Source organism: Balaenoptera borealis, assembly GCF_965194805.1.
Source record: "Balaenoptera borealis genome assembly, chromosome: 1".
NCBI classification, from domain to species: Eukaryota; Metazoa; Chordata; class Mammalia; order Artiodactyla; family Balaenopteridae; genus Balaenoptera; species Balaenoptera borealis.
In genome coordinates this window covers 156,510,804-156,525,576 of record NC_138860.1, presented here as the reverse complement: position 1 = coordinate 156,525,576, position 14,773 = coordinate 156,510,804, and the positions used below count along the sequence as shown (strand labels likewise).

Genomic DNA, 14,773 nt, shown 5'->3' with positions numbered 1-14,773 from the left:
TTCCTATCTTCATTCTATCCTCAACTCAGTTCTACACAACAGGGCTAAACTGATCTTAAGCTCTGTGTTATGACTTTTATCCTTGTCACTTCTTCTCCCCCAAAAGACTTCTAAGATCCTTGAGGATATGACTTTGTCTCACTCATTATTATACTCTTCTTCTATTGCCTAACAGAATGCTTGCAGACATTTCACATGAAGTTAACACTTACGAAAACTTTATAAACTCTAAAGGAATGGAACAAAAGGTATGCTGCCATGCTGATAATAATAGCCACCATTTATTACCACTTACAAGTACCTCATTTACTCCTCAAAAAACCCTTAAAAGACAGGCACTACTACCTCCATTTTATATGATGAAATTGAGACTCAGAACGTTAGAAACTTGTCCAGGGTTGTATCACAAAGAAGGAGCAAAGTGTCACATCTGTCTACTTCAAAGCCCTGCTGTTAATTTCCATGCTACAGTTTCTTTCTTTATAGGAGTTGCTCTCTTGACTGAATTCATATTCTTTTCCTTCTACATCAGAGGAACAAGTATCCTAAACCCCTTTCAAAAATAAGTCCACTTGTCAATCAGTTTATTCCCATTCATTTCTTCTTGGGCCATGATCCTTTAATGACCTTTCAAGTATATTTCAAGTTGTCCCCAGCGACTTCTTCCTACAGATTTTCTTCACCCTTTCACTTAACTTTACCACCACCTATATTCTGTTTCCTTTTACTGTCAAGTCTCAAAGGTGCCACTACCTCCACTTCCACTCACATAATTCCAGAATCCTCTGAAATCTTGTTTTTCAGCCTTACACTACTCTCCTAAAACCTCAACTCAAAGGTCACCAAAAACTTTCCAACTGCTAAGGTCCAAATCCCCTCTTTTCAGTTATTTCCCTCAACCTATTGGCAGCAACTGACAAGTGCTGACAACCCTGGCTGCCATCTTAAATTCACCCACCCAGATGTGTGATAGCACACGATTTTTTCTATGTCGGAATTACAATTTCTTAATCCTGTTGACTATGTTGTTATTTTCCTAATATTTATGAAATATTAAGTATTTCCCCAAGTCTTATTGTCCCATTCTTTACTCTTCTTCTATCCTCTTTCCCTCAGAGATCTTATCTACCCTGAAAGCTTCATTAACACTAGGATAATGACCCTCAGTCCTGATATTTTTCCAGTGCTACCAGGTAATCAGAATGGTTCATTCCCTATCCCTCATATATGCCCAGTGTTTTCTATTTTCAGAACATTTTATTTAACCACCTCTTCTAATCTGTAATACTCTCCAGACTTTCCCTGACTATCCAAATCTGGACCATCCTCCAAAGATCCGTTCAAATTAGTTTTTCAGTAAAATTTCCCTTGATGGTCATAGTCTAAGCTGAACCTTGCTCCTCTGAACTGTGTAAATAAATAAATAGTGTTTCATTAATTTAGTTATTCCAAATCTGTTTAAGATTTGTTTTTAGGATTTGTTGTTATTTTATTTCATACACAATCACATGACCTTATATTGTTATATCTTGTCATCCCTATTAGACTTTTAGCCCATGGAGGGTGAGGACCAATGTTGTACTTTGTGTTGCTCTTAAGCACCAAACAAGTGCTTGCACACACAGAAAAGTGAATTAATGCTCACTGTTTTTTTCTCGCAATAACACAGTAAATCTAATTGTTTCCTTACAGTGGCTGGAATTCATTCAAGCAATTATTGTGTGCTTTTGTGAGGGTGCTAGGGATACAAATATGAAAAAGACCTGAAGCCTTTAAGGAGATTACAACCAAATGAAGAAATAGATGCAATAAATATTGTGATTAGAGACAGAGTGCTATTCAACCAGATACAAGGCTTAATTAGATCTTTAGATGTATGTGATAGAAAAGGATTCACAGAGAGGATGACATAAACATGAAGGAAAATCTCCCAGGTAAGAAAAGAAAGGGCAGTAAAAGACAGATTAGGCTTAGGCTATATAGAATTATACACACCAGTGCTCAGGAGTCTGGACACCGTATTATAACATCAGGGGTTGCTAAGTCATGACCCTTGGGCCAAAACTGGCCTGAGGCCTATTTTTGTATAGCCCATGAGCTAATAATGTTTTTTACATTTTTAAAGGGTTGAAAAAAAAAAAAAGAAAAAGAATATATTACAAAAAGACCATATGTCATATGTGACCAACAAAGCCTAAAATACCTATCATCTGACCCTTTACAGATAAAGTTTACCAACCCCTGCTATACAGATGGTTTGGAATCACTAAAGGGACTTAACGGGAGGGGATGTGATATATTCAAACTGTTTTAGGATAATCATTCTGGCAGTTCTGTGGAAGATAAATACAGAGAAATGAGGAAATAGAAGGGTACACTACAACAGTAAATGTGAGATGACAAGGGCATATCATAGAGGAAAAAACTGACGAGGATTTTATAACTGCTTGGGAGAGGGGAATGAGTAAGGAGGAGGAAGAAAGCAGCAGCCATGATACTCAGCTACGTGACCAGATGAATGTTGGTGTTATTAACGAAAACAGCAAATCAAGGGAAGCAGGTTTATGAGATGAAGCTAATGAGTATGAGAGGCCTACTAAAAATGTAGTTGGCAGCAGAAGAGAGTTTGGAGACAGTAAAATACTATACGTATAACTTAATGGCACCAAATGAATATCTGGTGAGTGACTCAACAGGAAAAAATAAATTTACTAAATTTTTTTATTTATTCTCCCACCTCTGCTGTATAAGGTTCTTACACCGATTCCAAATCATACCTTGGATGGGGGTGGTACAGGCTTAGGAACCAGGTTCTTATAGACACTTGGAACCATGGTTGACAATTTGTTTCCGTTTGCATGGTGAGATCCTGGTGAGGTGAATGCAGCAGAGAAGGCAGCAGCAGGATCTTCTTTGGAAACTTTTTTGATGACTAGCATTTTGGAGGGCTGCTTGGCACTAGGTGGGTTTTCTGTGAAATACAATAGTGGAGACACAAAAGAATGTCAAACCTATTGGTTAACATGAAGCATAGTTCAAACAAAGGCCTCACTTTGAACAAAGAGTTGACAGTTGAGACTAAGTGACAAACATTTCCTGGTGTGCACTTAACAGATACTCTCAAAAGTGACAGTACCCAGGAACCGTAGGAAAAAAGGCAGCATAAGAAAACACTTGATTCTAAATTCATAATCAACCAAAAAGCCCAAAGATGTTAGAAGTCTTTCAGGGGTATAACATGTCTCATGCACGGTGTGATCACTCAGGCATAGACCAAACAAGAATATATCCAAGGGTAGCTACTCCTGTCAGCATTAGAACACAGAGAGATGAGGAAATTGGAGAAAGGAGTCTGCTATGGGACCTTCTGATGAGGCAAACTGGGGCAAAGCTATACATTAACAAAGGGGAAATGGTACAGCAATTGCCCTTAATCCTGTAACTCAAGATCCAAACCCAGTATTTAGATACACTAAAGCCTTCCTAATAAAATGCCTGGCTACTGAACATATCTAATGTAGGAACTAGGAGAGTACAATTTGTAAATGCCAAAGATCCCAATGCCACAGGATCAGGTTTCGTTTGAAATACACTGATTTGTCTACTAACTTTTTATAAGGCTAGTTATTAGAAACATATACATATAAATGTGTATATTTATAGGTTTCCCCCGCCCTATACAACAAACATCATTGATAACTGCCAAAAACAAAAACAACACCCCACTCAACTAACGGAACCTGGTTGAACAAAATGTTCTCTGGGACGTGGTATTATTTAGCCTTTCAAAGAACACTTTAGAAGAGTATTTAGTAATATGAAAGAATGGTTAGAATATAGTTATGTCTTCCAAATATTAAGGAGACAACTGTAATACATTAAAATTCAATTTAATTGTTATAAGCAAATTAGCAACATTAAAAATTACTTCTTATGAGCATATTATATTATTCTTCCTTTGCTTAAAATCTGCTTTCAAATTCAGGGCTCTACAAGCTCTCAATTGTCTGTATTCTGACTCTACTACCATTACATCTCAATGGTATTTTGGGGGGCAGAGTAAGAGCTAGGCAGAGTTAGTTACCATGTGCAAATTGATGAGATGAGAAACCAGAGATAAAGAAACAAATAAAAAAACAGATAAAGAATTTTTTCTCCTCTCCCTGCTAAGAAAAATCTAAAGTTGTGCCTTTAAAAATGGCAAAATCTACCTACCCCACACTCCAGAAGGGGTCCCAATAGGTCTGCATGGCTGATTCTGTTTGCCAGCTTCTGGATTCAAAGAAGGCTAGGAAAAAAGAGGTATTAATGGTTGATACAGAAAACTAATCATTTCAGCACTTTTTGCAAAGTAGCATTCACCATGGAACCTACCAATTATTGATAACTATATATCAGCAGCACTCTAACACTGTATTCAGAATTAACAAATAAACAGACGATGTTGAAATGCAAAATCAATCTCAGGTTCTCTTGGCTTTCATTTCCTTTAATATAAGAGGATTAAAAAAATTTTTTTTAAATAAACAGAATAAGTGTGCGAGTTCTCATCTTCCTGTAGGATATGTATGCCAACTAAGGAGGCACAGAAAGCTGAATGAACAAGAAAGTGAATCACTTTTCTCAGATTTAAGGAGCATAATCTGGTCAGTGAAATTTGAGTATTCATAGCATTTCTAATGAGACTGCTTTAGGGCAGAGGCACACCATGTGCTAGGAATACAAAGGCAATTAAGACAATTAAGAAGAATCCTTATCCCCACAAGGGTCACAGTCTTACTACAAAGATAAACTTGTAGACAAGTAAGTATAATAAAAGGTTATGGGGGGACTTCCCTGGCAGTCCAGTGGTTAAGACCTCACCTTCCAATGCAGGGGGTGCGGGTTTGATCCCTGGTCAGGGAGCTAAGATCCCACATGCCTCATGGCCAAAAAGCCAAAACATAAAACAGAAGCAATATTGTAACAAATTCAATAAAGACTTTAAAAATGGTCCACATCAAAAAAAAAAAAAAAGATTAGAGGGACTATGATAAAAATTCACATTAGGGAAGAAGGAGTACTAAGGAAGGAATAGTCAATTCCACTAGAAAAAGAAGTGCTATCAGAAAAGGTTTCATTAGAGGAGACTAAGAAGAGTCCTTAATGATGAATTCCAAAGCTGGAAAATGGGTGATTCCAGGAACAGAATGCTGAATGAACACCAAGACAGGAAAAACATGAAAAAGAGATCTGCAAATAGTTCAGCATTAGTGCTAGGGAATGAGAGGACCTTTCTTTGGGGAAAGAGATATCTGGCAAAGTAGGTAGGAGCCAGATTGTGGAGTATTTTTAAGGGAGGTTGAATTTTATTCTTTAGGGATGGGAATCCATCTCTCATGCAGAGTTAACATGATCCAACCATTAGTTTACAAGTCTGGTAGCAGCTTGAAGGATGTATTTCAGGGCTATAAACAACTAGGAGACTATTAGGAGACCAGTTTCCTAGTACAGGAAAGTACAAAGGCGACAGGAGTAGAGGAAGAGATGATGGGAAGGATCGAGAAGTGTTAAGAGTAACAGACTTAATAACGAATTGTATGGGGGTGTGAGGATGACACTGGTGCCCAAACCCAAACTTTACAATCTGGTACAGAGTAGGAAAATGGCTTTTCAGCACAAATGACCATGGGACATTAAACAAGAAATAGAAAGATGCACAGACTCGACTGCAGCGCTCCAGAAGTGGGGCCCCAGCAGGTGTATATTTTCAACCTGTCAAGAGGAGACCCACTAGCATAGAGCAAGCACGGATACAATCTGAAATATTAATTCAGTATACAAATGGACAAATCTGTGACAGAATATGGACAGGTAAATACACTCTTCTGGATGGAATAGTAAAGGCAAAAGAATTCTAGATGAATAAAGTGTGACAGAGTATAAAATCCTTGGCTCACATTTTCTTTGCTTGAGTATTCTAATTGTTACACCATTGACTTGTGTTATACAGCTTTGTTGTCAAATTGTGTCTGATTTTCTTTCTTTTATAAGTGACTTGTTCTTTATGTCTGGATGTCCGAAGGATATTTTTCTTCTAAGTGTTGGCTGTTCTGGCTGTCCTTTCAATTTGTAGTTTCAAGTCTTACTGTATTTCATGAAATTATTCTTGAATTATACTTTTTAGCACTTAAGCTGTTCGTTTTTGTTATTTTATATTATTATTATTATTTGCAGGGGAGATCTTTTGGATTTTTTTTTGCCAAATTTCTGTATCTTTTTTTTCAATTCTTAATTTTAATCTATTTGTTTCTTCTTCATTTAAAAATCTGCCTTTGTCTAAATCTTGAAAAACACTAGTGTTTATTGTCTTGTGCTCTTTCTTGTTTAGTCTTCATTTTTCTGAAATCTTTTATTACTTCTTTCCCAAGTTCTAGTTCTGTGAAATTTTCTGGTTATGTCGTTCTTGTACCATTTGTTCAATTTTTAAAATAACAGGTTATGGTTCTTATCCGTTTTGTGCACGTCTCACAGGTGTACTTTGCATTGCCTGTAGAAATGTTACTCTGTTCCTTATTCTCTTGATCCTTTTATGTTGTTCATTTTTATGTAATCAATTTTTGTGACAGTGGATCAAGATAGCTTTCTAACATCACACTTTATAGCTCTCTTCTGTTGTCTTCATGGAGTGCTCAAAAAGATGGCACACTTTCTTTGATGTCCCGGCTCACCTCCTCCTCCCCATGCCTTGTACCTGAACCTTCTCTTCCCTTTGTCTCTATTGTCTCTGTCCCTGCGGCTCAGTCTGGATTCTATTTCCAACAGTTTTGTCCTCAGTGAGGGGCTTTGTTCTGGATGGGAATATTGGCTAGTTAGTATTAAATGTGACAGAACTCTGTGCTGAACTTTATTGCCTCTTGGTTCCAAAGTCATCCTTTCTGCTTGCTCTGTGTAAATGTATCTGGGCACTTTAAAAACTTTCCCTTTGGGGCTTCCCTGGTGGCGCAGTGGTTGAGAATCTGCCTGCTAATGCAGGGGACACGGGTTCGATCCCTGGTCTGGGAAGATCTCACATGCCACGGAGCAACTAGGCCCGTGAGCCACAACTACTGAGCCTGTGCGTCTGGAACCTGTGCTCCGCAACAAGAGAGACCACGATAGTGAGAGGCCCGCGCACAGCGATGAAGAGTGGCCCCCGCTTGCCACAACTAGAGAAAGCCCTCGCACAGAAACGAAGACCCAACACAGCCAAAAATAAATAAATAAATAAATTTATTAAAAAAAAAACAAAAACTTTCCCTTTGTTAATTTGCTGGCATGTTAATTTTGTCAGTAGAGCGCAAGGAGAGACTTTTGCTTCTTGTTCCTGTGTGCTTACTCAGCAAGTTCCTGCAGCACTCTGCTCCTGCTAAGCCAGGTTCTAAAGTGCAAGTGGGCGCTGACTTGAGTGGTTTTGTAAGCAGTGACATATCCCATGAACAGCTTTACGAGGTACTCTAGAGGGCAGATTTCCAGCATGTTCCCTGGAGAAGCACCTTAGCAACTGCTCTGCCATTCAGTGAGCCACAGCTAAGCCCTTTCCGATAAGGTCTGGATCTCAATCCTGGGGTGGTGATGGGGCAACAGGGGACTCTTCCTTGGGCACTGTCTTAGCCCGAGGGTTAGTGGCTGCTCCTTGTATCTGCCAATTCTTTATAGAGTTTTTTAGAACTCTATATTCTTTATAAGTTCTTTATATTCTTTAGAGTTCTCTTTACTATTTACTAGCTAATCACTCATTACCCCATCCTGTTACAGTTAATAATTCTTTATATTAACTTTCCTTGTTCGAATTATTGTGTGATTTCTCTCTACTGATTGGTCCAGTCAGACCCTTTATACCTTATCCCAGAACATCTCTGTATTTACTAGTTTTGGGAATATGGAAAACCACTCCTAATTTCTAGCTGCTCTTCTCAAATGTTCTCTAAGCTTTCTAGAACAATTACTGGCTCTTCTGGAAATCCTGGGGTTGTCAGATGCCCTGTTGCTTCCTTCAATTTCTCCTGCACAACTGCTAACACAGTGCCAGTCAGGTCTTAAAGCTTTTAGTGGTTTGTCTCTATGTTGTGATACCTCACTTTATTTTGTTGTAGATGACATCCACGGATTTTCTGAGTATAATTAAAAAAAAAAAATCTATCTATCTATCTATCTTCTATCTACCTACTTACCTACTCTTTCATTTGGCTGTGTTGGGTCTTAATTGTAGCACGCAGGATCTTTTGTTGTGGCTCACGGGCTCTTCGATGCAGTGCGTGGGCTTCTCTCTAGTTGTGGTGTGCAGGCTCCAGAGCACATGGGCTCTCTAGTTGTGGCGCTCGGGCTTAGTTGCCCTGCAGCATGTGGCATCTTAGTTCCCTGACCAGGGATCGAACTGGCATTCCCTGCATTGCAAGACTGATTCTTAACCAATGGACCACCAGGGAAGTCCCTGTCCATGGATTTTTTTGGTTCTTCAATCCCAGTTGCTTTGTGTTCTTTCTTAACTTATTCCTTAATTTCAGACTTACAAAAAAGTTGCAAATATAATACAAAGAATTCCTGTATATCGTGCATCTACAGTCTCATGTCAACATTTTACCACATTTGTTCCACAATTCTCTGTAAATATATATTTTTCCTGAACTATCTGCAGGCTGAAGGACTTGAAGGATATTCTCTTACATAATCATAGTACAATTATAAAAATTAGAAATTAACAATAAATACTATTACTAATACTAATACTATTATCTAATCTACAACTCTTATTCAAACTGTAACACTGATACTTTTACAGGAAAACAAAGTTTAAAATCACTGTTTTTCCCTCATCCAGTATCCAGTCTAGGTTTACATGTTGCCTTTAATTGTCCTATCTCTTTAGTCCTCTTTAATCTGGAACTTTTCCCACCATGTCCATAACTTTTAAAAAGAGTACTCAGCCTAGTTCTTTTGTAGAATCTTTTAAAATTCTTTTATAGAAACCTCAATTTGAGTTTGTGTGAATTTTCCTCATGGCTAGATTCAGGTTATGAATTTTTGGAGGGCACTCCTCAGTGAATCACATCAGGAGGCTTGTGTTATGTTTGTTCCATGACCGGTGACATAAATCTATTTTTTAATCAAATAACATTTACGCACAATGAAATGCACCAAGTATACCATTCCATGAGTTTTGAAAAATACTTATACCCCCCCCCCCAAATCTACAAAGATAAAACTACTTTCTCCAACCAGAAAGTTTCCTAATGCCCTTCCCCAGTCAATCTCCACTCCACAAAGGCAACCACTGTTTTTCTTTCTCACCATAGATTATTTGCCTATTCTAGAATGTCATATAAATGGAATCATACAGTATGTACCTTATTGTGTAAAGCTTCACTGAGATTCATCATGTTGTTTTCTCAGTCATTCTTTTTTATTACTGCATAAGTAGCCCATTACATGATTATACCACAATTTTTCTATTCCTGTTTTGATAGATATTTAAATTATGTCCTGGGAATTCCCTGGCGGTCCAGTGGTTAGGACTCTGTGCTTTCACTGCTGAGGGCCCGGGTTCAATCTCTGGTCAGGGAACTAAGATCCCACAAGCCATGCAGCACGGCGGCAAAAAAAAAAAAAGAAAAAAAAAATCCCAGTTTTGGGTTACTATGAATAAAATTACAATAAATTACAGACTTTCATTTCTCTTTAGCAAATACCTAGAAGTGGAAGTACTGGGTCACAGGGTAAGGTTTATGCTTAGTTTTATAAGAAACTGTCAGACCTTCCTTTTCGCAAAATGGTTGTACTACTACACACTCCTGCTAACAATGTATGAGACTTCCAAGTGCTCAAAAATGTCACCAAATTTAGTATTTTCGGACTTTTAGATATTAGCTATCCTGGTGGGTGTGTAGCAGTATCTCATAGTGGTCTTAATTTGAATTTCCACATTTCCCTTATGACTAATGACACTGACCATTTTTTTTATGTGCCTACTGGCCATTCATATATCTTCCTTTGTGAAGCATCTGTTCAAATCTTGTTTATGTTTTTAAAAAAATTGAGTTGTAGGAGTTATTCACATTATGGGAACAGGTCCCTTTTCAAATCTATGTTCTGCAAATATTTTCTCTGAGTCTGTGAAATAAGCAGAAGTTTTAAATTTTGATGAAGCCTGATTTATCAATGTTTTCCCCTTTATGGTTATTGCTCCCTGGGTCCAAAGAAATCTTTTTTTCTTTTTAATCCCCTATATGAGAAAGATATTCTCCTAAGTTTTCTTAGTTTCAGGCCTTACATTTAGGTCTATAATTCATCTCAAATTCATTTTTTTGTATGCTAGGTGGTAGGGGTAGAGAAGAGATACACACACACACAATCTATATCTATAGATATAGTTCCAGCACAGTTTGTTAAAAACACATTTCTGGGCTTCCCTGGTGGCGCAGTGGTTGAGAATCTGCCTGCCAGTGCAGGGGACATGGGTTCGAGCCCTGGCCTGGGAAGATCCCACATGCCACGGAGCAGCTAGGCCCGTGAGCCACAATTACTGAGCCTGCGCGTCTGGAGCTTGTGCTCCGCAACAAGAGGCCGCGATAGTGAGAGGCCCGTGCACCGCGATGAAGAGTGGCCCCCGCTTGCCGCAACTAGAGAAAGCCCTCGCACAGAAATGAAGACCCAACACAGCCAAAAATAAATAAAGAAAGAAAGAAAGAAAGAAGCTGTCAGTTGCAAAAAAAAAAAAAAAAAAACAAAAAACACATTTCTTTCTCCATTAGCCTGCTTTGGTACCTTGGTTGAAAAATCAAATGATCATATAAATGTACGTTTATTTCTGGGCTCTCTATTCTGCCCTACTATCACTCTGTCCTCATAATAATGTCACATTATTTTGATTACTGTAGCTTTATACGAAGTCTTAAAGTTAGGGAGTATAAATCCTCCGACTGTTCTTTTTCAAGACTGCTTTGGATATTCTAGGTCTTTTCATTTCAATATAAATTTCAGAAAAAATGTCACTTTATGTAAGAAAGCATGCTTGTTGGGCTTGGGCAGAATCTATAAAATTGATGTCCTAATCATTGAGTCTTCCAATTCAAAGCCTTCCATTCAAAATGTATCTCTCCTTTAATTTAGATTTTTAATTTCTCTTGGCAATATTTTGCGGTTCAGTATTGATGTCTCTCACATCTTCTGTTAAATTTATTCCTAAGCAGTTTTTAAAAGATTTTTTAAAAAATTAATAATTTATTTATTTTTGGCTGTGTTGGGTCTTCGTTTCTGTGCGAGGATTTTCTCCAGTTGTGGTGAGCGGGGGCCACTCTTCATCACGGTGCGCAGGCCTCTGTTGCGGCCTCTCCTGTTGCGGAGCACAGGCTCCAGACGCGCAGCCTCAGTAGTTGTGGCTCACGGGCTTAGTTGCTCTGCAGCATGTGGGATCTTCCCAGACCAGGGTTCGAACCCGTGTCCCCTGCATTGGCAGGCAGATTCTCAACAACTGCGCCACCAGGGAAGCCCTATCCCTTAAAAGATTTTTAAAAATTTTATAAAAAGCATTTTATAAAATGCTTATTTCTAGTACAGTTGACCATCAAACAATGCAGGGGTTAGGGGCGCCAACCCTCACTCAGCACAGTGGAAAATCCAAGTATAACTTACAGTAAGCCCTCTGTATACATATAAGCTGTTGGGTTCTGCGTTTGTGGATTCAATCAACTGCAGATCATACTGTAGTATATACTACTAAAAAAAAAAAATCTGCATACAAGTGGACATGCTCAGTTCAAACCCCTGAACAACATGTTGTTCAAGGGTCAACTGTATATAAAAACACAAGTGACTTTTTTAAAAATATTGACTTTGTATCCTAAAACCTTGTTAATTCTTTACAGAGTCCTTAGGATTTTCTATGTAAGCCATCATGTCACCTGTGAATAGAAACTTTTATTTCTTCCTTTTAATTTGTACATATTTTCTTTCTTTTTCTTGCCTTATTGCACTTGCTAGGATCTCCAGTACAGTGCTAAACATAAGTAGTTAGAGTAAACATCCTAATACTGCTCCTGATATTTACCGGAGAACTTGGGAAGACTCAAAGCTATGGCTACACTGTGGCTACCTTTTCAGAATCCCTTCTCTCTACAAATTTCTTACTCCTCAGATTGCATACACATTAAAGCTTCAATCCTACAAGACTCTACCCTCACTCCTGGCTCCTCCTTCTCCAAGGAACAGTGTACCACTCATCACCAATTCATTCTCTAATTCTTGGGAGGGCATATCAAACTGCCAAATACACAGCTCTCACCCACGTTTAATAATAGCTACCATTTAAAAACCTATGTGTCATGGGACTTCCCTGGCAGTCCAGTGGTTAAGACTTCACCTTCCAATGCAGGGGGTGTTGGTTTGATCCCTGGTTGGGGAGCTAAGATCCCACATGCTCACGGCCAAAAAACCAAAACATGAAATGAAGCAATACTGTGACAAATTCAACAAAGACTTCAAAAAAAACCCCCAAAAAACAAAAAACACACTTATATGTCAGACTTCCCTGGTGGTCCAGTGGTTAAGACTCCACACTTCGACTACAGGGGGCTCAGGTTCAATCCCTGTTTGGGGAACTAGGATCCTGCATGCCTCCCAGAGTGGCCATTTTAAAAAAATAAATAAAAAAATATTAAAAACCCTGGACTTCCCTGGTTGGTACAGTGGCTAAGACACCACGCTCCCAATGCAGGGGGCCCAGGTTCAATCCCTGGTCAGGGAACTAGATCCCACATGCCACAACTAAGAGTTCACATACCGCAACTAAAAAGAGCCTGCGTGCGGCAACTAAAGATCCCACGTGCCGCAACTAAGGCTCGGCAAAGTCAAATAAAAAACAAAAAACAACTCTGTCTGTCAAGGTCTGTGCTAAATGTTTCACATACATCATTCAACATATATGATCTTTTTTTAAAAAAATTAATTTATTTATCTTTGGCTGTGTTGGGTCTTCATTGTTGCGCATGGGCTTTCTCTAGTTGTGGCGAGCGGGGGCTACTCTTCATTGCGGTCGCGGGCTTCTCATTTCGGTGGCTTCTCTTGTTGCGGAGCATGGGCTCTAGGCTCACGGGCTTCAGTAGTTGTGGCACACAGGCTCAACAGTTGTGGCACACGGGCCTAGTTGCTCCACGGCATGTGGGATCTTCCCAGATCAGGGATCGAACCTGTGTCCCCCACACCGGCAGGTGGATTCCCAACCACTGTGCCACCAGGAAGTCCCAACATATGTGATCTTTATTCCTTACTACAGTGTTGCAAGGTAGACATTACCATCCAACAACTCAGGGGAAATTAGGGTTATTACTTGTCCAAGGTACAAATATAGGACTGTTAATTACATTAAACTAATACTATTTTAAAACAAAAAATAACTTTCTAATTATACAATGTAGAGTATGGGGAAAAAACAAGAAACATAGAAAACCTACTGTAAACAATTAGGTCCTCAAATACCTTTTGTTATTTTTGACTAACTACTCTTTCTTGATACACTCCATTCTTTTTCAACCAATCACTTCTTAATCTCCCTTACTGCTATGCCACAGGTTCTGCTCTAAGCTTCCTCTCTGAATATATTACTTTCCTTGGGTGATTCTGTCCAATCATAAACCTCAACTACTATCTCTATTTCCATGTGCACACCTCTGGTTGATCTCACCCATCTCTTTGGTACCAAGACGTCTTTATCTTCTATCCTCCAATTCTGCTCCTCCTGTTTTTCCTTTTCAAATTAATTACTTATTATTCATCAATTCCCTTTGGATAAAAATCTTATTTTTGACCCTTCCTTCTCTAGTTACAATGCCATGGTTCCTATCCTTTAGATTTATCTCCAAAACAAGATCTTTAACAACCTAAATGTCTGTCAACAGGAAAATGGATAAATAAACCTAGTATATTCACACCACAGAATATTTACTATACAGCAGTGAGAAAGATACAGAGCAGGGTTTCTCAACCATGGCACTACTGACATTTTGGGCTGGTTCTTTGTTATGGGGCTGTCCTGTGCATTGCAGGAAGTTTAGCAACATCTCTGATCTCTACATACTAGATGCTAATAGCACTATCCCCAGGTCTGACAACCAAAATTTCTCTAGATATTGCCAAATGTGCTCTGAAGGAGGCAAATTTGCTCCTTGATTGAGAACCACTGATCTAGAGCCCTATGTATCAATACAGACGAATCTCAAACAATTTTAAGCAAATAAAAGAGAACTACAATATGACAGTATTCATATAAAGATCAAAATCAGGCAAAATGATATTATAGATTGTCTATGGATACATTCATATAGTAAAAATTTATCAAAACATACATGAGGATGATAAAACATTAAAATCAAAATGGTGATTACCTCTAGGGGAACATTAGGAGGATATGATTAGGGAAGCTTTAACTGTATGTATGATATCTTGCCTCTTTTGTAAAAGAATGGTCTAGAGCATACTGGGCAAAATGTCAATATTTCACAAAGCTAGGTTGTGTGCGTACTTGACTGTTTTCTCCAGACTTTTATGTACACTTAGAATATTTCATAAAAGCATAAACACAGGGCTTCCCTGGTGGTGCAGTGTTTGGGAGTCCACCTACCAATGCAGGAGACATGGGTTCGAGCCCTGTTCTGGGAAGATCCCACATGCTGCAGAGCAGCTAAGCTGGTGCACCACAACTAGTGAGTCTGCGCTCTCGAGCCCGCGAGCCACAACTACTGAAGCCCGCGCGCGTAGAGCC

At 38.8% G+C, this 14,773-nt stretch overlaps 1 protein-coding gene across 4 annotated transcripts in view; it reads right to left on the bottom strand.

Moving 5' to 3' along the window:
• Positions 1 to 14,773, bottom strand: part of GPBP1L1 (GC-rich promoter binding protein 1 like 1) — a 57,158-nt gene that overhangs the window by 9,623 nt on the left and 32,762 nt on the right. For all 4 annotated transcript variants that reach the window (XM_082365004.1, XM_082365003.1, XM_082365005.1 and 1 more), the window contains exons 6-7: positions 4,216 to 4,288; positions 2,778 to 2,971 (exon numbers count right to left, since the gene is read on the bottom strand). In XM_082365004.1, coding sequence (XP_082221130.1) covers positions 2,778 to 2,971; positions 4,216 to 4,288 — 267 coding nt within the window. The remainder of the gene's footprint in view (positions 1 to 2,777; positions 2,972 to 4,215; positions 4,289 to 14,773) is intronic.